General features: G+C 49.9%; 2 protein-coding genes across 2 annotated transcripts in view; both read left to right on the forward strand.

Moving 5' to 3' along the window:
* PCSK6 (proprotein convertase subtilisin/kexin type 6) overlaps positions 1 to 17,213 on the forward strand; it is a 33,552-nt gene extending 16,339 nt beyond the window's left edge. The window contains exons 8-21 of the mRNA XM_066328241.1: positions 2,653 to 2,865; positions 3,653 to 3,753; positions 5,306 to 5,409; positions 5,879 to 5,996; positions 6,785 to 6,973; positions 7,222 to 7,358; positions 9,272 to 9,451; positions 10,038 to 10,140; positions 10,711 to 10,907; positions 11,344 to 11,431; positions 12,515 to 12,606; positions 13,870 to 13,999; positions 15,003 to 15,115; positions 15,555 to 17,213. Of these exons, the coding sequence (XP_066184338.1) occupies positions 2,653 to 2,865; positions 3,653 to 3,753; positions 5,306 to 5,409; positions 5,879 to 5,996; positions 6,785 to 6,973; positions 7,222 to 7,358; positions 9,272 to 9,451; positions 10,038 to 10,140; positions 10,711 to 10,907; positions 11,344 to 11,431; positions 12,515 to 12,606; positions 13,870 to 13,999; positions 15,003 to 15,115; positions 15,555 to 15,652 (1,863 nt within the window). The 3' untranslated portion in view covers positions 15,653 to 17,213. The remainder of the gene's footprint in view (positions 1 to 2,652; positions 2,866 to 3,652; positions 3,754 to 5,305; positions 5,410 to 5,878; positions 5,997 to 6,784; positions 6,974 to 7,221; positions 7,359 to 9,271; positions 9,452 to 10,037; positions 10,141 to 10,710; positions 10,908 to 11,343; positions 11,432 to 12,514; positions 12,607 to 13,869; positions 14,000 to 15,002; positions 15,116 to 15,554) is intronic.
* A 3,213-nt stretch (positions 17,214 to 20,426) lies between these two features.
* On the forward strand, positions 20,427 to 26,362 carry SNRPA1 (small nuclear ribonucleoprotein polypeptide A'). The gene is made up of 9 exons (XM_066328242.1): positions 20,427 to 20,584; positions 21,307 to 21,454; positions 21,962 to 22,040; positions 22,506 to 22,552; positions 23,241 to 23,343; positions 23,891 to 23,970; positions 25,119 to 25,194; positions 25,565 to 25,658; positions 26,190 to 26,362. Exons 1-9 carry the CDS (start codon positions 20,503 to 20,505, stop codon positions 26,246 to 26,248), a joined length of 768 nt encoding a protein of 255 aa, XP_066184339.1. The 5' UTR covers positions 20,427 to 20,502; the 3' UTR covers positions 26,249 to 26,362.
* The last annotated feature ends 164 nt before the right edge of the window (positions 26,363 to 26,526 follow it).

Genomic DNA, 26,526 nt, shown 5'->3' on the forward strand with positions numbered 1-26,526 from the left:
CAGGAATCCATTGAAGTGCCGGGGAGTTCACGCCATGTAAATACGGGGGAACAAGCTGCTTTTTAGACCTTATTTTTCCATGCAGGAGCAAACAGGCAGCAGCAGGGTACTTGCCTAACACTGTCTTAGGATGCTTGTTTTTGCCTCCCAGAGGACACCCCGTTCACCCCACTGCCACCCCGTGTTTGCAGCACCCACTATCCCACATGCACACCTCGTTATTGCCAACTCCATCTCCTTAAATAACGAGGAAAGCTGCAAGCAGATAGTTAACCGCCACCTTTAGCCCGAGCAAACAGCTGTAACCGAGTTATAAATCCTTAAAATTGAGTTTTTAATGGAAACATTAAAATAACCTTTATCTATTAGCGATAGGACTGCACTGGGGTAATTTATCATCTTGTTTCTTGTTCCCCCGGCCACACTTTATTAGTTCCCAAGCTAACGAGGGGATATTTATCCTGGTCATTCATGGAGTGCTGTTGGGCAAACACTCAGGCCCTGCAGTGCTGTGGAAGCAGGAGATGCTGTGCATCCCACAGCCAAGCCATGAGCTGCTGGGGTGAGCTGGATCAGCCCCAGCTTGGCCAGGGAGGGATTCCCTGGTTCAAATGATGCCCAGATTCAGGTTTTATAGCAGCCAGGAGCCCCTCACTGGCATTGCATTGGATTAGGAGCATGGCAAATTAAGAAGCTGGATGTTTAGGGTCTGCTTACAGAAATCTTGTTTGTTCCTTGTTTGAGAGCAAAGGGAAAGAATGGATTTTTCCAGTCCGAGGGAGTTGCAATATGTGGTGAGCTCTTGCTCTGCCAGGAAATGCTGTCAGGTGTTAGCTGTGCATTTTTGTAGTGTCATTCATGTGCCTGTTCATGTCCTCATGTGCCCGTGCTGTCTCCAAACCCACTTTTCTCCAGTGCAGCCCTGCCTGGGCATCGTGGGGATGTGGGTTCGGAGCAGGTCTGAGCCTTTCATGGTCCCGTGGGTACAACGCTCGGGGCGAGGGATGAAAGGGAGGTCTGGGCTCCCAGTCTTCTGATCCTAATCAAGTTCATTGCTACATCTCCAGATGCTTGGCCAATTGTGTCTGGTTTTATTCCTCTGATTAGTGATTTGGGAAAGCTTGGGTTGCATGCAGTGGGACCCATCCTTGGAGGTGTTTTGACTTTGGTGTGGGCGAGCTGAACGGACACTGTCTGCGCCGAGCGTGTGGGCTGGGATGCTGCCTCTTTGCAGATCCAGGAAACCCTGGAAAGTGGGGTGGGAGATGCCAGCAGCAGACTTGGTGGGCTGGCAAGCTGGGTCGAGCTCTCTGTGATGCGGAGCAGGGCAGTAATTCCCTTGGCAATTGCAGTTTTTCTTGCAGAGCTCCAGACAGCTCTATTAATCTTTGCGAGGGAAATACCCACCCAGTTTGGCTGGGAGGCAGCCCAGATAATGAAAACTTTCATAAAGTAAGGAAAGAGACTGACTTAGACTGTGTATCCAGAGGCAGGGTCAGCTCAGAAAGCCTCTGCCCCAGGAGGGGGGCGAGACAGGTAATAAACCATCCTGCTCCCCCCAGGCGCCTAAAGCCCACAATAAATCCCGGTGAATTCCTCCAGAGCAAAGCTGCTTTATTATTATTACTATTATTGTTATGATTATTTTTTGTGGAGGAAGCTGCCACAGAGCAGTGGGAGGGAGGTAAACACCAGATCTGCCCAGGCGAGCGCCGAAATCTCTCCGTGGCAGGAGCAGCCGCGGGGAGGATGGGGCTGCTCCACTGCTTCCATCGCCTGCCAAGCCCGGCAGAGCTCCATCCTCCCTGGAGAGCCCTGCCTTACAGGGCACGGAAGAGAACCAGCCACTTCATTTCCTGCCCCTAACCCTTTTGGATCACCAAAAATCCTGCTTTTTGGGATGTTGGCACCTTGCTTGTGACCGCCGCAGGGCTGGGTTATTCCTGGGTGTCCTGGCAGTGGGTTGGATAAAGGGGTGAGTGAGGCTCATTCCCGTGGTGTCGGCTTCTTTAGGAGCCCCTCGTTGGCACCATGGCTGCTGCTGCCAGGTGGGATCTTCTCCTGGCTCCAGGGAGGTCTGGGCAGCAGGCACAACCCCTCAATTCCCAGTGGGATCCCACAGCTGTACCCAGTGGGAATGGCTCCATCAGAAGTTCCAGCCAAGTGATGGGAAGGGGAGAAAAGGGTGGGATTTAAAAACCAAAAGACAAGCAAAAGAAACCTAAAGGATAGGCTGGGAGAAGGTTTCTGGTGGTTTGAGTGATTCGTGGGCTTGGGAGATTTGGGGTTTGGGGGTTCCCTGCCAATTCCTCCTGCAGGACCATCCCTAATAGCACCATGCTGTGTGTTAGCACCTGGTCCAGGGACTTTGAGCACCCAAGATGTTTTCCCCCATGGAAAATGCTGAAATTCTGTTGCTGAAGGCTCTCTCATCCTTTTTGGGGAGTCACTGTGTGTAAACTGGGACTGACTGAGCCGAGGAACACGTGTGGGGATTGATGCAGGGGGCTGAGTGCTAGGCAGGGTGGGACCCATCCTTCCACTTTAACCAAACACCCAAAAATCAGATTTATCCCCTCCTTGCGGTGCCAGGATGACCTCTCATCCTGGGCTAACACCTCCTCTAACCCTCCATCCCCTCTGTGCCCACAGGGTCGCAGGGGACTGGGGTCCATTTTCGTCTGGGCTTCGGGGAACGGCGGCAGAGAGGGCGATTACTGCTCCTGTGATGGCTACACCAACAGCATCTACACCATCTCCATCAGCAGCACCACTGAGAACGGCTACAAGCCCTGGTACCTGGAGGAATGTGCCTCCACCCTCGCCACCACCTACAGCAGTGGGGCCTTTTATGAGCGGAAAATTGTGAGTTTTACTCCAACATCGAGTGGGGCAGCATCCTCTGGGTGTTTTCTTTATGGCTGGGCTGGATGATGGCTCAGGTGGAAGAGCTAGGCGTTGTCCTTAGCTCTGCAATAGGTTTTGCTCTGGATTTTGCTCAGGGATGTTGTGTTTTCCCTGGGTGAAATGGGTGAAAGGGCTGAAGGTTTGCAAAAATACCCATGTAAATATTTACCTGTTCCCCAATGTACTTGCTCACTGTATCTTGTTATTTTTTTTTTAAAGTGAATTTCAAAGATTTTTAGCCTGAGAGAGAAAAAAGGGGGAGGATGGAGGCATTTAACAGGGGTGTGGCAGTCCCAAACTGGGAGCTCAGGCTTTCTGGAGCTGGAAATGGTGCGTTTTTTCCCCCTCTATGCAAATGGCAATTCTTGTCCAAGACCAGGAGCTGGAGGCTTTAAAGAAAATGTTTACTATGGCTCAGCTCAATATGCACCCCAGGACGTGTACCCACACCAGCTCACACTGCTTCATCCACATTTTCCTCCAGCTGATTTTTTCCCCCTTCAAATATTTTTTGCACTTTTGAGCAAAGGAAAATATAAGTACAGGGGTGTTTTCTCATGCACCAAATGTATCTGCAGCCCATTTTTGGGGCTCTGTGCCCCCCGATGGCATTGGAGTCGTGGCAGGGGTTGGGTACTAACAGGCTCATCTCCTCTCTGGCATCATCCCAAGCAAATCTGGGGTGCTGGATGGGTTAGTGCCCATGCTGGGAGCATTTTGGGGGCTGCAGCTCCTCTCTCCACAGGTCACCACGGATCTCCGGCACCGCTGCACCGACGGCCACACCGGCACCTCCGTGTCCGCCCCGATGGTCGCGGGCATCATCGCCTTGGCTTTGGAGGCAAAGTAAGTGTAACCTCCTCAGGAGAAATGTTCCCACATTTAGCACCTGGTGAGCCCAACCTGAAAGAAACAAGGCCGTTTTGTTTCCTCTGGAGCAACCAAAATGACACAAAGTTATTTTAAATCGCCCCTTTCTGGTGCTGTTGCTGTTTTGAATCCGATCTTCCCACAGGTGTTTTATTGGTTTAATTTTTCACTTGTTGCCATCTGTTGAAAAGTTTGGGGTTGGTGACATCAGTCAGGCTTTTCAGTAGATGCATTGAAACTGCTGACAGGCAGCTCCAATGGGAGTTTTATAAATACTTCCTGGAAAGAAAAAAAAAGTCAGAAAACATCACAGACATTGGGAAATGTCAGCAGAAGTGATGGTTTTTAGCAAGTGTTGCATTTCTGGGGGAAAAGGACTACTTTTTCATAATGTCAAAAACTCACAGGACTGTATTGCCAGCGACACACTCCAGGTTCAAATGAGCTGCTCCTTTCCTTTTGTCCCCATCCCAGTCCCATCCTGGTTCCATCATGGACCCCCAACCCAGGAACAGCCCTTGGGCACCCCTGTGTTGCTTCATGGAGTGCCTTCTCATGAGCTGATTATTATTTTTATGGAGTGGAAATAAAATTAAGGCTGGGAATAAAAATAAGCCTCAGGGCAGCGCTGCACTCTCATCCACGGATGGTGATTGTGGCTCCATTCCTCCTCCTCTGGTTTAATCCCAACACCCAGGTCGGGTGAGAGCATTTCCGGAGATGCCGTTTTCATTACAAATATATTAAAAGCTTTAGATGTAATTTTTGAATTGTTTAGCTGAGGCATAAACGGCAACATTAACTACCAGAGCTTGGTGCTCAGGCATTCCGTTGTGACAAGAGAAAATAAATTGAATTTCTTTCTTTAAATGTTGCTCGAGAGCAATATAAATCCCAGCTCGAGATGCTGAACAACGGAGTGTAAGTAAAGCGGGGAAAATTCTCCAGCAATATCCCTGAGCTGGGGTCGTGAGGGGGCTCAGAAGCACAGAGCAGTCAGTGTCCAGCACTCTGAACACACAAACCCAGTCTGGGGAGCTACAGGCAATTTGGGTTTAATTTTTCTGTTTAATGAACAACCCAGGTTTTATTTCCAGCAATTTTTTTGCTGTTATACATACAAAGGGAAGGTTTGCTCAGCATTGTGTATCAGCAAGGTGCTGAGCCCACTATTCTGCCTCAGGATGTGCTTTGCTCCCTCTCTCCCAAAAAAATGGGGAAAACCTTCCTGATTTACTTCATTTCTACCTTAGAGACTGAGAGCTAAATGGCCTAATCCAGGAGTAAATCCTGCAATTCCCCTGGGCCTGTGATATCCCTTCCTGGGGCACACCACTCTGCTGGGACACTTCAAATAGTGGCAGGGTGTCAGCATTTAAATCATTAATTCTTGCTTTTTTTCTAACAGGAAAGAGGGGTGGCTGGTGTGGATTTTTTTTTTCTTTGTTTTTAAATTCAATGGGGTACCTGCTGCTGCTGGGAGGACTGGGAACAGCAGAGCCACCCCATGAGCCACCTGTCATTGCAGCCCCCTGCTCACCTGGAGGGACGTCCAGCACCTGCTGGTCAAGACCTCACGGCCAGGGCACCTGCGAGCACCCGACTGGAAAACCAACGGAGCAGGGCATAAAGGTGAGAGGCCGTGGGGATGGAAGGGCAAGAATGGCCAACCAAGGGAAAATAAAGGTCTCCAGAGCTTCACTCATGGGGAAAATTCACTGTGGGTGGTCACTATCAAGTTAATTGGGGGTTCCTAACTTCAGGGTAAGTGGAGGGAGGAGAGAGCGGTTATTCATGGGATGAGATGTTTGGAGCTCTTGCTTGGTGGAGACTTGGAAAACTTGTTTGGTGGAGACTCTTGAGCTGTTTCTTGCTATTTTCCTTGGGCTGCTCTCAGGAGTGGGTTTTCCATGGTACCAGTGTGGACTTGAGGTGTAACTTGGACAGGGTGATGAGCTCCATGTGCTGAAACACCTCATACCCCAACGGGGTCAACTCCACACCTTTCCTGATGGTTGGAGGGTGCTCCACCAAGCGCTGAGGAGGAGCTCCTGATCCCTGCTGGGAAGGCTGAGGGTTTCTGAGTCTTCTCTCTTTCCAGTTAGCCATCTATATGGCTTTGGGCTGGTGGATGCTGATGCTATTGTGGTAGAAGCCAAGAAGTGGAAGATGGTTCCTCCCCAGCACGTCTGCGTGGGAAGCCTGGACAGGGTGCCCAAGTGAGTGTTGTGGGGTCTGTGCCTACGGCTCGATGAAGTGCAGGTCCCATTTGGGCTCTCCAGGGCCAGATTTGCCAATGGGTGATTTTTTTTTTCACTTTTGCAAGATTTTGCTTCCCAGATGAGTGACCAGCAGGGAATTTTTGAGGGCTGACAGTGAGAGACCAAAACCCACCTTGCCTGCTGGGTCCTATGTGAGCAGTGATGTGTTGAAAGACACCAAAAACTGGTGATTTGTTGCAAAGATTATCAAATTTCCAGTGTCTTGGTTCTCTTTGAATTTTGCTTCAGATTCAATCCAATTCACATTCACATCTCATCCTTGATAGGTCAGTCACTCCTGGGTGAAGAGTGGCATCAGGGATCTCACCAAGTGGACACTCTTCATTTACCAATGCCTGGCTGTAGAGCAAGAGAGTTGTTAATCAGAAAAGTCTTTTAGAGACTTGCATATGCAAAACAGGAATGAGTGCGGAGCCAAGTGTGTTCATGAAGCTATTTATCTGATACAGACACTAATTACAGCCCAAAGAGGAGCGCTGCACTCGTAATTATAATAAAGCAGCGCCCTTGCAGCCCATAAGGCATAGATCTTCGAAGCACTTCAAACTCATCTTGTTACCATCCAGCAATTCAGCAAATTCCCGTGCTAGGACACTGGGAATTGCAGTGGCAGATAAGATAATTTTTGCTGTGAAGCAGCAGGAGACCAGGTTCAAATCCAACAGGGCGTGCATGGCTGGGAGCCAGGGGCACTCTGTCCTGACGCTGTGTCCTGTCCCTGGCAGGTACATCCGAGCTGACCACGTGCTGCGTGCCAGCACCCTGAGCAGCGCCTGCGCCGAGCAGCGGGACCAGCACGTGCTGTACCTGGAGCACGTCGTGGTGCGGCTCAGCATCGCCCACCCACGCCGGGGGGACCTCCAGATCAGCCTCATCTCTCCAGCTGGGACACGGTCACAGCTCCTCGCCAGGAGGTGAGAGCAGCCAGAGCCAGGGCGTGTCCGGGCTGGGCAGCATCCTCCTTTAGGGGTTTTTGTGTTGTGAGTGTATTTCCTTGGGTTTTGAGGGGAAGGTGGGGAGCATACGCAGGTTTCAGCTGCAGGAGAGCTTGCTGCAAGGGTGTGTGCATGCAAGGATCCCTAAAACCCTCAATTACCTATCTGCCTTTCCTGATAAAATACAACATTCCAAGTCACATTTCTTGGTGGCATTACCGTTGCAGGGTGTTTGACCACTCCAATGAAGGCTTCAAGGGCTGGGAGTTCATGACTGTCCACTGCTGGGGGGAGCGGGCGGCAGGGGAGTGGACCCTGGAGATCCACGACACACCATCCCAAGTGCGCAACCCCGCCATGCAAGGTAAGGACCCCCAGTGCCCACCAGTCAGTCCCTCTCGCATCCAAAACCCTTTGTAGGCTGCTTCGTTTGGCTGTAAATTTTGCTGTGAGTTTTATGCTCTCCAGCAAAACTGTATTGCCCAGATTTTCCAAAATGGGAATGAAATGTCAGCTCGGAATGCAGAAAGCTGCCGGTCTGGCTGAGCTGGAAGCTGGTTTTCTTTCAGCAGCAGTAGCAGTAAACTGGCTGCACCCGAGAGCCAGGTTTCCAAAATTAAACTTGTAATGAGTCAAAACGAGGAAACCCAAGAGCTGTAATTGTTGTTTGTTTGTTTTGCTTCACTGCTGGGACATCTGGCATGTGGGCTGGTTGTGCAATGGCGCAAGGGGATGATGCCCCTCGGGCTGCAGACGGATGGACAACCTCCCTAAACTGCCACCATGCTGGTGGGGGGTTGGCTGGGCTCAGCCAGGCCCCCTGCATGTCCCCAACCCTGCTGTGTCCCCCCTCTCCCCAGCTTGGCCCCCTGCTCCCTGACCCCTTCCCAGCACAGGAGCCGTGTGGGCAGGATCCGGCCCCGCTGGGAAGCGGCAGCCGCCTCGCTGGCTGGGGGCAGTGGGATGTGAAGCATCCTGCCTGGGGCTGGCGTGTGTTGTGGGGGTGTTAAATCCACACAATCATTGATAGGAAGCCAGGAGTATATTAAAAATTTCTCCCACGCTACTTTCTGGCGGGAGGTGCACGTGGGGGTGCGTTGCACAGAGAGTGTTTCTGTTTGCAGCCTTCACCCCAAATCTTTTGAACTCTGAAAGCAGCAGCAAAGCGCCCACAGAGCTGCTTTTGCCCCTGTATTTACAGTTTGTGGCGGGTGTTTCTGAGCCCCTCACGGGCATCAGAGCTTGGCAAAACAAAATGAAACCAAGTGCATTAAGTCATCCCCTCAAAAAGTCTGCGCCGGGTTTGAAGCAGAGAGAGCACAGCAAGAGGAAAAAGAGGGAAGATGCTCCCAGCTCGTAGCAGAAATGGGGATTTAGTACCACTAAATTGGTTAATTTAATATCAATTAAATACTATGAGTATCATGTCACTGGTACTGCTGCACCCCCACATCAGCCCTGTGGAGCCTGGGCTTTCCTCACACAGGATATTTTAGATTTAAAGCAAATTCTTTTGGCAAAGGCACTCCCCTAGCTGATGCTGCCAGGGCTTGACCTGCCTCCACACCAGTCCTGCTTGGTGCAGCAGGTGTGTCCTCTCATGCCTTTGGGAGAGCCAAGGGATTTGGGTATTGCAAATTTTAAGCCCTTCCTGGAAACACAGGGATTAGGAGTTAAAGCCGAGCACGCTGCAGGCATGAAGTGACTCGCATTGATGGGGAATTGGAAGAAAAACAGTGTTGGAAAGAAGCAGCAGCATTTTTGGACTCTCTCTCCAAATCCATGTGGCTTGTGGAGGGTGTTGATGTGGGTGTAAGGCCTTGGGGGGGTCTCACCAGGTGCACTACAGTGTTTTGGGGAATGGCAAGCTCAGACCTCTGTTGTGTCAGGCAAAGAGATGGCTGGAGCAACAGCAGCAAGAAATAATCCAGTGTGTGCCAGGTGGCTTTTGTCAGACAGAAATAATCCTCTATTGTGGAGCTTTTAAAATTACTCTCCTGTGTTGGACTTGGAGACTGTGGTGATGCTGCAGTTCATCAGATGAGTTATGGAATTAAAAATCTCTTGTAAGTGCTTTAAACAGCTGCATTTGTGTGGGCTGGAAGCTCAGGGGCTCATGAACATTTCTGGGTGTTCACTGCTACCTTCTGCATTGCTGTGTCAGTGTTGACACCCTGATGGTCCAGTCCACCCTCCTCCTGCTTCCCCCAAAACTGGGTCCCCCAGAGATGGGTGAGACAGGGAAGCAGGCTGGGTGACATTGTGTCTGCCCCACAGGGAAGCTGAAGGAGTGGAGCCTCATCTTCTACGGGACAGGGGAGCACCCCTACACTGCACTGGGTGGGCCCCAGTCCCGGGGGAGGTCACTGGAAGTGCCAACATCAGAGATGGAGCCATCGAGAGCCGCCTTCCTGCAGAGCCAGGTGGAGGTGGCGGAGGAGGAGGAGGAGTACGCGGGTGAGCACTACCTGAGCTGCCACGTTGTTCCTCCCAGAGTACCCAGGGAAATGAAAACCCTGATAAAAACTGGGGGAGCCACGAGGTCTGATCCTGCCTGGGACTGAGGCAGGCTGGGAGGAGCAGTGCCTGTGGCCAGCACGGGGCAGCAGGATGGTGAAATTAGAAGGTAGGAAAATGCCCCGTCCTGGCCACAAATTGGTGGTGCAGCTGTCTGAGGGGTAAAAAAAGCTCCTCTGCCCACCTTCCCCCCTCCAGCACGGGCAGGGGTGGGTGTGTCTGCTGCTCCCTGAGGAGCAGGTCTCTCTTTCTAAGCTGCTCCTGCACCAGTGTTCAGCCTGAGGATGGTTGGGTGGGATTCATTCTGGGAAGGATGAGCTGCAGGAAAGACAAGCACCCAAAGCCATGCAGTTCCAGAAGATAGATAGGATAAAATTTAAAGTATAACAGATATAGGATATAGAATAAGATGAAAGAAGGGTCCAGGTGTCCATTGGTCCAGGAAGGGTGTGCTCAGGGTATCCTAGCTGTGGTGCCTGGAGGGTGCTCAGCCTCTCTCACACTGTGCTGGTCTCTCCCTCCTCAGGTCCGTGCCACCCTGAATGTGGTGACCAGGGCTGCGATGGCCCCAACGCTGACCAGTGCTTGAACTGCATCCACTACAGCCTGGGCAGCATGAAAACTGGCAGGTGAGGGGTGGTGGGGTGTACCCATGGGGTCCCCAGGCAACAGCAGCAGCACCTTTCCTCAGGTCTCACAGGTTACTGTGTGTGGGAGATATTTGCATAGAGAAAGAAGTGTGTGAGAAATCAAATGGGTGGAGGAGGAGGAGGAGGTGTGAGGATCCCTGTCCTGAATTAGGGTACAGTGGGGTGGGGGACATGGAGCTGGAGAGTGCTGGAGGATCTGGGCCACATAATCATATTGGTGAAGAAGCTTTGGCTTCACTGGTTGGGGTCACCCACACCCAAGGTACAGCCAGCTGAGCTGCCAAATCACTTCAGGCACTGGGGTTTCCACTCCTCAGTCTCTTGAGATGGCATGGGGAAACTTTACTGACATCTGGGACAAGAGTCCCCATCTCTGTATTAGAGCTGTGGCTTCCAAGACACTGTAAATCACAAGAATAAGAAGTAAACGAGCTCAAATTGCTGCCAAGGCTGGGGACACCCCAAACGCTGCGGGCGAGGGGACAGTGGTGGGTGCCTGAGGCAGGAGGTGACCAGAGCTGGCACCAAAGCCCAGGGTTCCCTCCCCAGGATGTGTGTGAGCTCGTGCCCCGCTGGGTTTTTCGGTGACAACGGCGCCCGGAGGTGCCGGCGGTGCCACAAGGGCTGCGAGCGCTGCGTCGGGAGGGGACCCAGCCAGTGCACAGCCTGCAAGAGGAACCTCTACCACCACCCCGAGATGGGCACCTGCGTGGTGCTCTGCCCGCCCGGGTTCTACGCCGAGGAACGTAAGGATGTTTTTCACTTGCCAGTTGCAGCGTGAGGATGTGCAGGGGTTGCTTCTGTTTTAAGTGCTAGGGGTGGAGAACGCACCTTGACCCTTGAGTATTGGCTTTGAATTTCCTTCTTGACACACTTTGCATGCTGAAGGGAGGAGGGAAACCTCTAGGTGTTCAGAGGGTGGTGCAAAGCAGAGGTGCTCAACTCAAAGCTCTTAATTAGAAGACTGTAATTAATGATCCTGGCTGCTTGCAAAGCACATTTCTTTTTAGCAAGTGGTGACAGATAAGGTCACCTGCAATAGTAGGGATCTGTTGGGGAGGGATGTGCCTTTCCCCCCTGGGAAGCTGGAGCTGGGGTGCAGTGGGGATTTGTGGCTCTGACTGCTGCTTCCAAATCACCATCCGGATTTTATTCTCCCTGCTTTGCTTTGTTTTTTGAAAGGTCAGAAACGCTGTCTGAAATGTCATCAAAGCTGTAAAAAATGTGTCGGCGAAGCAGACAAATGTACTGCATGCAAAGAGGGATTCAGGTAAAACGCCAGCACAGGAGGAGTTTATACCTACAGCATTCATACCTGTGGTTTAAATTTGGGAAAACCGATGGGAAATCAGAGAGTGAATTAAGTTCAAGACCAGAGATCCTGCTTCCATGGTGCTGCAGCTGTGGTGCAGTGTGCTGGAGGTCTGGGATTTTAAAGGTGGTGATTAGCTTCCCTTTCTTAGCTGAAAACTGTGATTTAAATATAAATTCATTTTCCCCAGCTTTTTCCAGGGTGGTGGGTAAGTGCTGTGTAGAGCTGATATCAGCCTGACCAAGCAGCTGAGAATCCCCACTGTAAATGCAGAAACCCTTCCCTCAGATTCATCCATGCTGAAAATTTTGTTTGATATACCTGTTGAGTGGGGCTAGTTCAGGACAGTGATTTTCCAGCACTGCAGGTGCAGGCAGGGCTGCCCTGACCACTGCTGCTGGCCCCACACAGTGTGTGGGACACAGAGCCCAGTGTCAGCACTTGGGAGAAGCTGTTTTCCATCCCCAGTGGCTCATGGAAGTACAATCCCATAGCAGTCTGCAGTGTTCAGTGTTCAGTAAGCGAGTCAGAGCCGTGGTGGAGCAGTGGGACTTGCTCAGACAAAGAAATTCCCGCTGCCAAAAGATTATCTACTCCCTCAGAAAAGCACAAGTGGAGGCACTTGTCAGACATAATCCACACGGTGCTTGTTTTTTATTGTCCAATATCCTTTTAAGCCGGGACTTCAAATCATCCCTGCCACGGTGAAGCAGCACCGGCCCAGCCACGGCGCTGAACCAATTTCCTTTTATTCCGGGGAGCCTCAGTGGTGCAAAAGGTCTTCAAGAGAGCCTGGCTGGCTGCCCATGGGAAAAAATAATTTTATTTCCTCGTGGATACTTAATTAAAGAACCTGCAGCTGTCCCTTTGGTCCAGGCAGGATTTTAATTTCTCCTAAAATGCTGGCTGGCTTTCCAGCACCTCCTGTGCTGCGGGCTGAGGATGCCATAGGACATGGGGGGATGAGAAGATGGGAATGGGCTGTGTTGATTCCCCTTATCCCATAGCTTTGGGTGCAAATGTTCTCTGCTTTCCTGGCAGCCTGGCAGGGGAGAGCTGTGTGCCAGAGTGCCAGCCTGCCATGTACCTCAGCCGGGAGCCCCGACGGTGTGAGACCTGCCCCGCCAGCACGGGTATGTCCTTGGCCCCACGGCATCCCATGCAAAACCCCAAACCCCTCGTGCATCAGATGCCAATCCCCACTGTACCCACCCTGAGCCGAGGCAGAGCTGGAGGGAAAGCAATCCCAAGTTTCCAGCACGTCCCGTGAGGTATATGTTCATGCTGGAAAGGTTTTTAGGGGAGTTTTTACATTTTTATTAGAGCCATTTTTTATTTCTCGATCTCCCTGAAGCCAGGTGCTTTAGTTTAATAAGGTTGCGGGGGAGGCTGTAAAACCCTCTCGGAGTGATGGAAGGTGGCTTTGCAGCGGATAAAAATGTCAGGCAGCTGAGGTGTGTTATCCTATGTTATCCCGTGTTATCCCAGCCGCCCCACGGTGCTGGGCTGGCCACTCCCAGCTTCCCCCAGCTGCCTCAAGTTGCCCAGCATTCCCTTTAAACCCTGCTTTTCTTGCTTCCTGCAAGTCCAATTATTTTCCATTGTTAATGCTTGTGTCTGCCCTCGAAATCATCATAGATCTGATGATAATATGATCTCTAGACAATCCATGTTCAGTGGCATGAACCTCTTCTATCATACATGGGCAATTGCCTTAGTCTAAATCCAAAATATTTATTGATCTTCTTGGCAAGCCTGGGAAGGGAATGGGCTCTTAACCTCTGAAGAAAATTATTTCCCTTCTAATTCTTATTCCAGTCAGTGTGAATGTACTCCACCACAATTATTTTTCCAGCCTTTTCTCGTCTGCTTTTCCTGCATAACCATTTCTCAAGCTTGGTGCGTGGAAGCCCTTTAATGATACCACCTCCATCACTGAGCTTTGCTGTCCAGCCATAACACACAGGCATCGGAGTGGGGCCCTCTGCTTTCCCAGCTCCTCTCTGGAGCACTTGCCTCCTCCAGCTCCGCCTTGGCCCAATTCAACATCTTCTTTTCCACTCTGGGGAAGTCCACACCCCCGGTGCATGCTTGGGAGTTGTGGCTGATGGTCCAGAGGGGATTTTGATGTGCTGTTCCTCACTGAGCCCTGGTAGCCAGCTCTTGGCTCTGCAGAGGGACAGAGACTGGCTCCCAGTTGGGTTTTTTGGGATGGGAGCTGGGTTTTTTGGGGTGGAAGCCAAGCACATGTGCGGGACCCTGTGGCATGACAAGCGTCTTGTTCACAAGCAAGGGAAGGCCAAGCTGGTGCCCCCATCCTATGTGGGCTGTGGCCACACTTGCACTGTCTCCAAAACCACCCAGGTGCCATTTTGCTCTTTTCCCTGTCCCCACAGGGCCAGGAGAGGAGGACTGCACTCCCTGCACCCCCGAGGGCCCTGCATCCCACTGGCGCTGTGTCCCTGCCTGCCGTGAGGGTTTCTACCCCGCCGACAGCCACGGGCTGCCCAACAAAGTCTGCAAGAGGTATGGAGCCACCAGAGCAAAGCCAGGGCCGATGAGGAGCATTGCCAGCCGTGACAGGGTGAAGCTGGAAACAGCTCACAGCTTGATGGAAATTCAAATAGGGATGAGGGAGCCAGGGCAGCTGTGGGGCTGGACCCCACACGCCCCTGCCCTGTGGATTTCAGAGCAGTGGGGCCACACGCTCCCCTGCCAGAGCCAGCCAAGGTGTCTTAGGGCTACAGTGGAAGGGGCTCAGCCTCAGCCCCGGGCTCTCTGGAGGAGGTGTGGGAGGAACAGAAATGTTTAGGTAAATATTCCAGCTTTCAATTAAACCTGCCCCGTTCGCCCTGTGGCCATGTTGGAGGAGTGCTCCCCACTCCTTGGCCCAGCACGGGGCTGCGTGCGGGAGACAGGGAGATGCCGGCAGGCAACAATTTGCTCCCACTCTCTCCGGAGCTCTGTGCTTTAAGTGGGGAGTGGGAGTGGATTCAGCCTCATGAAAGCAAACACAAGAGGCAAGGATTAAAGTTGACTTGGGAACACATAACGCCGTCCCTGCCTGCTGGGGTTTCACTCACCTGCACTGTTTGTTCAGCAGGGAGGAACAAGGGACCAGCATCCCTTCCCAGGGATTTCAGGCACAGTCTCCACAAGCCACTGTCCCTGGGCAGGAAGCACAGTGCTGGGCTCTTTAATCTGAGCAAATGGACAGGAGCAGCACAGGTTCGCTTTGCAGCTGTTTTCCTGGCTGGGATGGCTGGGAGGTGAGGTGTATGTCCCGGCGAATCTTCTCAGAAGGCAAGAGCTTTTGGGATGTTACCAGCTGTCGCTGGGCATTAAGCTGGCCTCACCAAATCCAGGGCTTCAATAACATTTCAGGCTTTGAATTTGCCATTTTGCGTGTCCTCTGGTTTGGTCTGTCTGTCACAGTGCCAGCAGATGTCTTTTGGCTGACAGCCCACTTAGGGTGGCCTGACCAGGGTGTTGGTGCTGGCTCAGGCCACAGCAAGGTCTCTGTCCCCAGGTGTGATGAGCACTGCTCAGCCTGTGAGGGCTCCAGTGGAAACTGCCTCAGGTGTAAGGAAGGTTACAGCCTCCTCGGTGGCTCCTGTGTGACAAATGAAACCTGTACCAACGGTAAGTGGCACAACTGCTGGCACAGTAGTGCTCTCCTGGTAGCAAAAACGGGAGGTTTGGGGGATTCCCTTCACCATTTAAAGCTGGAAGTGCTGGAGCTCTTGGGCTTGCTGGGGCATGGCTGCAGCAGGCTGGGCTCTGGCTGTGGGGGGCAGGTGGCTCACCTGGCATTGCTTCTGGATATCTGCCTGTTGCTCAAACACATCCAAGCATTTGTATTTCGTTATAGTTTAGTCTTGGGGCTAATTCTCCCACTCACTGCAAAGCTCCTTTATTCCTTCATTAAAACCATGTGAAAGGTGCCCTTAAAAAGCGACTCCTTTTCAATTCTGTCTCCCCCAACACTGGCACAGTTGCTGCTCCTGTTACGTGCAATGTTTGTTTATTTAAAATGTTAATCTGCTCTCATTTTCTCTTGTTCCTCACCCCTGCCTTCCAGCTGACAAGACTTTCTGTGAGATGGTGAAATCAAACAAGCTCTGTGAAAAGAAGCTGTTTGTGCAGTTCTGCTGTCAGACGTGTCTTATGGCCGGGTAAAGTTCAGCGGCTGCATCCATCCAGGACTTCCACTGACTGCCAGCCCAGTTTTGCCAAATGTTTAGGACAAAAGTTTATTTTTTCAGCTTTGGGAGAGTTTACATGGTGCTGTCAAGCATTCGCTCGTAAGTTTGATAGCTTTAATATCACTGTCGGCGCGTTTCTATAGCAATATGTTAAGCAGAGATTGGAGCGTACCCTGAGTGATCAAGGCCTGGAAGCAGCAGACAAGTGGTGATATTAACACTCTCAAACACTCCTGGTGAGCAGGGACCAGTGCATGATCCATGTACACACGCTTGGTTCTTCGCAGAAATCCTACTGATCCTCCCGCTCCGAGCGGCCGGCGGGAGCCCTCGCCGCAAGGGATGCAGGACTCCACACACCTGCGAGGAAAGAGCAGATTCTGGCTCATTTTTGGTACCCTTTTGTGCCAGGTGCCAGCTGATCTAAACCTGCATTGCCAGCGCCGTGCTCTGTACATAGGTAAAACGATGAACCAGGCAGTTCTGGAGCAGGGCCCCACGCCCACTCCGGCACTCCTGTTCGGATTCGGTCGGTCACTGCTTCCCTCTGGCCGTGGCAATAACTGGAGGTTTGAGGACCAAAGCCAGAGCTGCCCCACGTGGCTCTGCAGGTGTGTCAGCCCAGCAGGGCTTTGCCCTGCAGGTAACTGCAGCCAGGCAAAACCCGTGTGCCTACAAGGAGTTGTAGGTTTTGGGGGGGAGGGTTGTCCACACGGACCAGCCTTACCATGAAATGTATTTCCCTCCTGGAACTGCTTGTACATTGCTGATTAAGTCAGTTCTGGAACAAGCTAAATCCTTCCTCTAAACGAGATGTTGTCCCAATTAATCTTTCTTGGCATTTTACGTTACGATCCTCCCCGTTTCGCTGGGTACACCCCTCTCTCCCACAGAATCCTCCTGTTCATGGCAGTGATTTTTCTTGGGCATCCATTTCCCAAATGAGACATTCCAGGGATCCAGCCAGGAAACTTAATTCTACAAAACCTTTCCCTGAAACAAACCTTTTCATGCTCTCTCTTAATAGTAAGTCATGTGGTGTTTATATAATTGTGTTTAAAATATCCTTGGCTATGTTGTTTTACAGATTTTTAAAAAATAACTTATACAATCCTTGTTTTTTTCTCTGTGGACTATTTTTTATATGGGAGCGGGGTATCTTTTTGTGTCTTATTCCTTTTCTCTTCTCTGACCCTGCAAAGCCACTCTTTGCACCAGATGTATGTAAACACTCTTTCCTACACTGCATGTTCTGATTCTCATTGTTAATAGTTTTAATGAGTTAAACCTTTCACCAGTGAAATTCCCAGAACGAATTGTCACCAGTTCCACACAGAGCTGGGATAATCCCTGCTTGGTTTTGGCTGCAACGACACCTGCCCTGCCTGGGCTTGCCCACAAGAGCTCACCCCAGCCAGGTGAGGAGGGGAAAGCCACAGTCTACAGCCCTCACCTGCCTGGACCAAATCCAAGGGAAGATGGAGCTTTGGTGAACTGATCTTTAAGTTAATAAACTATTGATCTCCCCTGACAAATGAATCTGTGCTTTTTCCAAATTCATGCAGCCCTGACTGGAGGCACTGCATGTCTTTACTTTGCTGGACAAAGCAGCTCCCCAGGCTGGAGCTCCTGCTCAGCTCAGAGCACCTGTGGGAGAAATGCTCAGGAACAGAGGAGCTGTATCTGCCCAAACCTCACTATTGCTGTTATAAAGGTCTTTTACCTCCAGAAGAAACTCAAATCCCAAATACCTGCCCTGTGCCAGGCTGGGCTGGTGCACCCAGAGCCATCTTACTGGGGTTTGGGGCTGTGCTGGGGCACAGGTAGGTCTCTTCTCCAGTGTGGGGGATCCTGGATGAGCGGGCAGAAGGGCTTGTTCCCCATTCCCACTCATACAAAGAGCATCCTGAGCCCCCCAGTTCCCCACTGCAGTTCCCAGCAGCTGGGAACCACGGGCCCCATGTTCCCTGTTGGCTCCCTGGGAAGGAGAGGAGCTGCTGGTGTGGTTGGGGAATGGAGGGAGCTGTGGAGCTCTTTGTTTGTTGTGTTGGTTTTGCAACAACCATGGACCAAGTGCCCAGGGTAGTGCCTGGATATCTGGAACTGAGCTTTTTAAGTGGGGAAAAAAAGAAAAGAATGGAGCCCTCCCACAAGGGAAGATGCTTCCTCAGAGATGTGCAGCTCTTGCATTTTGTTGGTCTTCACATTCATCAGATGATAAATGTGAATTAATCACACATAGTGATTCCTTCTCTTGCTGCAGGATTTCCCTTTCAGTCTCAGGCCAAACCAGAGGTCAGAACTGGGCTGACACACTCCTGGCTTCTGCCCTTTTGGTTGGAAAATACCAAACTTCATTTCTCCTGCTGTGCTAATGAAAAAAACAGGAGCTGTGAATACGAATACTCTGCCAGCCTTCCAGTTCTCTGGCTCACAGCAGCCTGCTTCTAAATACTGCTCCCTGATATATTTAGATGTACTGAAACGCTACAAAAAAGGAAAATGCTTACTCTTACACCTGACATAACTTACATAACTTAAAATACACACTGGGGAAGGCAATGCAATTTAAGATGACCAGTCCCCAGCAGTCCCAGCTTTATTCTGCTTTCTGCTGCCTTCCAGGCTGCCAGGGAAAGAAAAACAAATTCTGCACATTGAATTCATGCAACAACATCAGCTTCCAGCGTTTCCCTCAGAAATCATTCTTGTAAAGTAATAAAATTCAGATTATTTCTCCAAGCTGTTGCAATACTTGCTTGGAGCTATTAAAGTCTGACTGGTATGCTCAGAGGATCAAAGTGGCTGTGTCTTCAAGATAAATGCATATTTAGGCAATTTATTAAAGCTCATTTCTCTGTTGTCTCTTGGCACCAAAGCCAAATTTATAATAGCTGTTTTCTGGAAAATCTTAGCGCAGTCTGACTCCTCATTTGCAGTTTGGCCGTGGGGTTGCAGCCACGGCCATCTGCCATTGTTCAGTTGGCAGGTGGGGAACACAGATCTTAAAAATCATTGCTTTGAGTTTCCATTGCAAAGAAAGGACTGTCGAGAGTTTGTGCGCAGCGTCTGAGACCCAGAATCCATCTGCTTGCAATTACAATTCTATTGTGGCTGTAGAGCTGAGGCAAACAGATGTATTGTGCTAAGGGAGACAGGTCCGTGTTTTATTTGGCTTTGTCAGAGGCAGGACCTCCTTTCCAGAAGGCTGGAAGGAGTCTCCTCTTAAGAACTGCCTGAAATGACTAAAGTCTCTGTTGTCTTTAACGCTGCATGATGCCTGAGTCACGTACAGCAGTGTTGCTAATTCTTGAGTTTTTTCTTGTGACAGCTCCCTCTTGTTCTTGCTCCCTCCTATGTTATAAAACAAATGTAGCTGTTATAAAAACCCGAGTCTGTGCTTTACCATACAGCTTTGGTGAGGGAGTTTTCACAGCAGGGAGCACAGGAGCTGCCTGAGCCCAGCTGATCCCTGGCAGGGCCAACTCTGACGCTGCAGTCCTGGGGACTGAGCCAGGCGGCATGCCCGGGGGTGATGCCCTGAGAAGCTCCCAAAAGAAAAAGCAAGAGCTGCCCCTGTGCAGTGCCAAGCGTGGCTGCAGCTTTTAGCATTTATCCCAGAACATCCTCTGGGTTCACAGAAATGTCATGGCTCACAAAAAAATATCCTTCCCCCAATAGCAGTGGAGAGAGAAATCACCCTTCCTCATTCCCTCTGAAGGCCGAGGAAGGATTTCCCCAGGAGTAGTGGCTTGGTGGCATTCAGCAGGTTTTGAGGGTCTGGGGGTGTCCCTTTACATGTCACTTGCAGTCCAGTCACCTGCACAATGGTTCACCCACCAGCTGAGCCCTTCCCAGCGGTGCCAGGCAGTGCCCCAGCCCCAGACCCAGGGACCTGGGAGGGAATTCCTGGCCAGACACAGCAGCCAGAGCCACCTCAGCCCCCCCAGCGCTACTCCCAGCTCTTCCTTGCGGTTCCCCGAATTCCTAAAGCCCTTTAGGGGATTGTAGTGATATTTGCAAGCAAGTTTTGTCCTACAGATAAAGGGTGTGTGTCGTGCTGCAGCCTGAGGGGTGTCCCCAGCCCATCACAGCACCTCTGAGGCCAGGAATGCACATGGAAGTGACAGAGAAACTGCCCCAAATGCTGCAGGGGGAAGGTGCTTATGGGCAACACGATGCCCAGGAGCAAAGGCTGAGCTGCTGCTGGGATGGACAGAAAGCACCGAGAGCTGTGGTCGCTGTAGAAGCCCTGGTTCTGCAGCAGGAGGGGAGCAGCAAGTGCTTGAACACAGCTCTGTCCGAAGGGAAGCACCAGCCATGGCACGAAGTGTGTTCCTGCTCTGCCCGAATTTCTGCAGATAAATCTGTGCCTGGAAACACCAGGAGGCGGGAGGGAACCTCTGGTGGCATCTGTGCTGCCTTTAGGGCACTGCTGAGGGCAAAGCCAAGTCCCTTCGGCTCAGGCGTGGGGCTGGGAGCGGGTTCGGGGAGGACGGGGATGCAGGGATGGGGTGTTGGGGAGGCTGTACCAATCCCTGAGGACGGGAATGCAGGGATGGGATGTTGGGGAGGGTGTACCGATCCCTGAGGAGATGAATGCAGGGATGGGGTGTTGGGAGCCTATACCGATCCCTGAGGAGGGAACGCAGGCACGGCGCGGGGCCGCTCTCTGCCGTTCGCTGTCTCGGCGCTCGGCTGCCCGGGCTGCGCTGCTCGGGGCTCGGCGCGCTGTCCTGCGGCGGCGCGGCCTGGCGGGGCCTGGCGGGGCCTGGCGCGGTCTGTCGTTCTGCGGCGCGGTTTTGTCGCTGTTTGTTTGTCGCGATGGTGAAGCTCACGGCGGAGCTGATCGAGCAGGCGGCACAGTACACCAACGCCGTCCGCGACCGGGAGCTCGACCTGCGAGGTGCGCGGGCCCCGCGGGGAGAGAGGGGCTGTGCTGGGAAGGGAGCGGGCGGGGGCGGAGGGCTGAGGCCGCGGTGTGTGCCGGTGTGTGTGTGGTGGGTCAGTGATGGAGCCTGGGGGAGAGCTGTCTTGCATCCCGGAGGAGAGGCTGTGATGGGGCTTGGAGGATCCGTGATGGAGCTTGCAGCGGGGCCTGGCGCCTTCCGTGGCCGGTGGTGCCGGAGCCGGACGGGGAAGCCGCGGGGAGGTTGTTGGAGGAGCTGCAGTGCCCAGGGGTTGGGGATGAAGAGCGCTTAAAGAGGCTCCAGTGGCTTCGGAACCTGCGGGAGATGTGACGGGATGAATCACAGAGTGGTAGAATGGTTTAGGTTGGCAGGGAACCTAAAGATCATCACGTCCCAACCACCAGGAAGGGAAGATTGGGGGAAATATGGGACGAATGTGCTGTGGTGGGGGTGGGATGTGTCCTCAGCACGAGGGATGTGCCACAAAGGTGGTTTTTCTGAGGAGGAGGAAGGAAGATTGAAAGAGCCGTGAGGGCTGTTGGGTTTGAAGGGCAGAGTTTAGTCTGGGATTAGGTGAGGGAGAGTAGATCCCGAGGTGTTTTGTCTGAGATTTATCAGCATCCTCAGTCCATCCAGATTTGCCCCCACGCACTCTGCTTTGCTTTGGTCTGTTCTGCAGTGGGCACCATCTAATCCCTGCCTTGCACTCTCTCTCCAGGCTATAAAATCCCTGTTATTGAGAACTTGGGTGCCACTTTAGACCAGTTCGATGCCATTGATTTCTCTGACAATGAGATCCGAAAACTGGACGGATTTCCCCTGCTGCGGAGGCTGAAAACTCTTCTCATGAACAACAACAGGATTTGGTAAGGGGCTGTGTTTTGGCCTGATGAGACCCTGGGGCAGAGGAAAATGCTCTTGGGAGAGAGGTGTGTGTATCTTTCCTTGCTGGGTAGGTGCAGGAGTGTTTGTTTTAGCCCATAAAATCAGCACTGAGCACTGTGTGGGCCCTCTTTCAATTTCCTTCCTCATTCAGGGCACAAGTCAGTGTTTGTTTCTCAGCCAGGACAATGAGATGCAGAGTTTGGGATTTGGCCAGGTCTTTGGATTTCAGTAATCAGCTCCATAAACACACAAAAAAAGGGGATACCTGCAAGGGAATGGATTTAAATTTCACATTGCATCTAATATTCTCGCAGTGATTTATTGCCAGCTTTATTAGAAAAGTGTTTTGGATGCTCACCCAAACTTCTGCCAGTGTCAGACTGGGTTGTTCACAGGGAGATCCTCTGTGTTATTGTGTTTCTCTGTGTATTTCCATCATTGCTAATTCCTGCCCTGATTTAAACCTTTGTCTTTTTGTTGTTCTTCAGTCGGATAGGTGAGAACCTGGAACAGGCTCTGCCCAGCCTCACAGAGCTCATTCTTACCAACAACAACATTGCTGAACTGGTAAGCTGTGATGCAGGATAAAGCCAAACAAGCATAAAATTTGTGGTTTTCATCTCTCTAATTAACCATTTTTCCTGAGAGTAGTGCCATATGCTTTTGGTAATAGTTAGTTCTTTCTCTTTAGAGTAATATCCTACAGTTTTGTCACTGGTTAATGGTGTACATGCTTTAATGAACACAATTTGTATCATGCAGTGGAACAGCAGTCACAAAGCTTAGTGGTTTTCCTATTAAAATAACAAGAAATTTAATGAATTTAATTTCCTATTAATTAATTAACAGGAATATAATATATTCCTATTAATAGGAAATGAAATTAATAGGAAATTAATTAATAGGAATATATATTATAGCAGTAATTTAATTAATCTCGAAAATAGATATGAGTTCAGGAACTTTGTTTTCACATAACTGGTTTTTTTGCTAAAGGGACTTAAAATTTCTTGCTGTGCTCCCTTTACCCAGGGTGAACTGGACCCGTTATCAAGTATTAAATCACTGACTTACCTGAGGTATGTAACCCCAAAAAGAAAAGCTGCTCTTTCTCTGGTGTTTGAACTCTGCTGCTGGCCCTTTGCTTTGGTCTGGAATGCTCTGCTTTTTATGAGCTGTGACCTAGATCCTTTAGATCCTTTATGTCCCAAAACTGAATTGATTAAGCAGTGTTTCCTCTACTCTTCATAAACATCTGGTATTTAATGTCTGAGGTTTTATATCACTGACAGACTGTTGGTATAATGAGATGTAACATCTGTATAAACCAATACACAAGTGCTGAAGGGAACTTTAAAACCTTAAACCTAAAAGATTTAATCTATTGATTAAAAACATAATTTAAAATACATGTAAACAAGGATTTTTCAATAATATTACATTTGGTGTGAGGGACAGAAAGAAACACAGTCCTGTGATTTTTCAGTGATGTTTCAGTTATTTTTTATGGGAGTATTATGATTATTTTGAGGTGGTTCTTTATGTCATCCTTCAGTTAAATCTACTGAATTGCTGAAGTGCAAGTTTTTACTGTAGCTTCCATATTATCAAAGAACTGTCACTTGGCTTATTTCACAGTGTTATTTGTTATCTGTTACAGCAGGAAGTACATGAATGCATTTCAAGTATATTAATATATTTTAATACAAATGTATTTTAAAACATTTTGTATTAAGAGCCTCTTTATAACCTTTATTTACTTCACAGCGTTCTAAGGAATCCTGTAACAAATAAGAAACATTACAGATTATATCTAATTCATAAAGTTCCCCAGGTCAGAGTGCTGGATTTTCAAAAAGTGAAGCTCAAAGTAAGTCTGCTTGCTTTTGATTTAGGTTTGGGATATTCTTGGTTTGGTTTGGGTTGGGTTGGGTTTTTTTGCACTCTTGAAAATTCACCACTAACAATTATCTTAGTTGCCACAGTTGTAAATTTCATTGAAACCCTGTAAGCAGCTCTACAACACTTTCATTGTTTTCTTTCATTATTTCATTCTGTTAAGGATATAATCTGTTTAATTATGTTTAATTAAACTTAGTGCCTTTGTTTAGTGTTACTCTTTTCTGTCTCTCTGGTGTTGGTAGGAGACACCAGTGGAGGAAGAAATGAGCAAACACCACAGCCCTCAGCTCTGGGTGGGGGATGAGTGTGGGAAAGAGCTCTTCATTTTAAGAGCACGAGGTTGATACATCTTTGAGTGTTTGGGCAATGTTTATCTGCTTGTTCTCACATCTGGTCTCCATGTACCAATTTCACTGATGAAGATGAGCCAAAGTGTCTTTCTTGGCCAAGACAGAAGCTTTGCAAACTGTGATGTTCTCAAATTAACTTTGTGTGTGTGTGTGGTATCGCTGTAGGAGCGACAGGAGGCAGAGAAAATGTTCAAGGGCAAACGGGGTGCACAGCTTGCAAAGGATATTGCCAGGAGAGCAAAAACGTAAGATAAAACAAACAAATTTACACTGGCATCCTCCTTCAGAAACACCACTTTCTTTGTGTGCAGTTATCAGGCAGAAAAACTGAAATATCAGCTGCTGGCAGGATGCCTCAAAAGCCTTGGGAGCCACAAGTGCCCTGTCCAGGCACCCCAAGTTTTGGATGGTGGTGAATACATCTCAGAAATATTTCTGAAAGAGAGAACTTGGTCAAGGTGGATTCATTGAAGTCAGCAAGCAGCAAACCTTAATTTTATTTGTTTAGCTGCAGAGAGGTGGCCATTATTTAATTTGTGTTTGGTGGGGTTTTTCTCCTAGATGATTGGTAACTTAGTTATTTTGTTTTGCCAGGGAATAAACTGCAAAATCTGTAGTTAGGAGAAGAAATACAAATGAAAATCTTGAATTAAGCTATTACTTTAAAAAAACTGTAATAAGCTATTACAGTATATATTAATTTAGTTTAATTGTTAAGTGGTACATCATATGTTTTGATCAACCTGTTTGGTGAGAATTCACATCATGTGTGGCAACAGCATTTCCAAATTCATAGTTAAATAGAAAAATATCTTGAACTTATTTAGCATTTAAATCCATCTAACTAGATGGATTTGAGCTCGAGTTTGTGAGTGGAAAGGGATTCAGGTCTGTGAGAGTTTTAGAATAAGCAGGTGATTTTCCTTAAAGCAGCAGCAGATAACCTTTTTCTTTTGACTGTAAAGATGAATTCCAGTTTAGTGTAGGCTTTACTTCAGGCTGTTGTAATACCACATTGGACACATGGGAACAGAAAACCCACTTTCAGTTAACACTTTATTAATCCACCCTGCTTTTGTAATGGCAACAGACCAGCTGAGTGTTCAACAACATCCAAATCAAAGAGCTTTTGTCAACTGCCTGATTTAATAAAGTTGAGTTCTGCCTCTGAGCAGATGAAAAGGTTGGGGGGGAATGGGACAGTGAGGAGAAGTTGCTGGTGTTTCTGAAGGAGGCAATTCTTCACTGTATCAGTTTGTTAACAAAGATAAGATACTACACTTGATGGAATGAAATGCTTTCAAACCTAGTTTGGAAGCATTTCATGTTAAGAGAAGCAGCTACTCTTCAAAAAGTGTAACAGGTCTTTTTTTTTTTTTTTTTCCTTTTGAAGCTTCAATCCAGGGGCTGGTCTGCCAACTGACAAAAAGAAAACTGGGCCCTCCCCAGGGGACGTGGAGGCAATTAAGGTAAATGTGTCAGGAGAACAGAGGAGGAGAAAAGCTGTCATGGATCTAAATGGAACAAACGTTTTCTTTGTGTTGTTCAGACAAATAGATCAGCGTGTCCTAACTCTACTTTAGGTTCTTTTGCTGTAAGTTTCCTTCTGACCTACCTGTGTTTTGAAAACTTAAATGAAATGTTAACCTGATCTCAGAGTTCTTCCAAGAGAAGGGCGAGGTAACGATTCGTCATTTGTAGAATTTTCTAGAACTAGAATTTAGTAGAACTTTCGCAGGTGTCAAGTGTCTCTTATCTGGTGGAAATCTGGGTTTTGTGTTTCTTGTGAGGAGACTGACAGAGGGGGTGTGAGGATTCACTGAGTTCTCTGTTCCTCAGGCTGCCATCGCCAACGCCTCGACCTTGGCTGAGGTGGAGCGGCTGAAGGGTTTGCTGCAGGCGGGACAGATCCCCGGCAGGGAGCGCAAAGCAGGTCACTCTCTACTTCTGCTGCTCTGTTTTATCACAACCCACCTCTCTCCCCTGCTGCCTGATGCTTTATGTGATCTCTGTAGGGAGCTGGGTAGAAAAAGTGGGGGTTTGTCATCTCTGAGAAAAGGTGTGAGTTTGTCCCTGGCTCTGTGTGATCTGCCTAGCCTTGAGTGCAGCTCGGGGCTGTCACCTGCACTCCCCCCAGAGCGAGGTGACAAACAAGGTGCTTTGCTGCATTGGATGACTCCTAAGTCCATCCCAGTTATTTAACAAAATGAGATGAATTACAGAGTCTCTCTGGACCTGTGCTGAACATCGGTACCTCGGGGTGTGGGTACAGCAGTGAGTCTGCGAGCTCTGCAGAGATGGATCTCAGCTGCAGGCTGGCCACAGCATCAGTTTTCTCTACATTGGGGCTACCTGGATTTTCCTTTCTGTAGAGTTTTTAAACGTTCCACTCCCCTGCAGAGGGGTGGGAAAAGAACGGTGACGTCTGCAGCAGCTGCCCTAAAGCTGTGACGTGTCCTTTCAGGCCCTTCGGAGGACGGCGAGGAAGAAATGGAAGAGGACACAGTGCCGAACGGATCGTAGCCCGGTCCGTGCCGCGCTCCGGCCCTCCCCCGGAGCCCTTTCCTGTGCCGTGCCGTACCGGTGTTCCCGTCCTCGCGCATTTCGTTGTTCAATAAACGAACGATCCCTTTTTTCTCCCGCTGGTGCCGCGTCCGCTTTCCGCCCGGGGGCGGGACGGGGTGGGAGGTGTGCACCCTGATTGGCTGCTTTCCGCCTGGCCCCCTTCTCTCATTGGCCGCCACAGCCGCACGTTACCCTCGGCCCTTTGCCAGCGGCGGCGCGTCGCTTCCTGGCGATGA

The sequence above is a fragment of the Sylvia atricapilla genome, chromosome 13, assembly GCF_009819655.1.
Source record: "Sylvia atricapilla isolate bSylAtr1 chromosome 13, bSylAtr1.pri, whole genome shotgun sequence".
NCBI classification, from domain to species: domain Eukaryota; kingdom Metazoa; phylum Chordata; class Aves; order Passeriformes; family Sylviidae; genus Sylvia; species Sylvia atricapilla.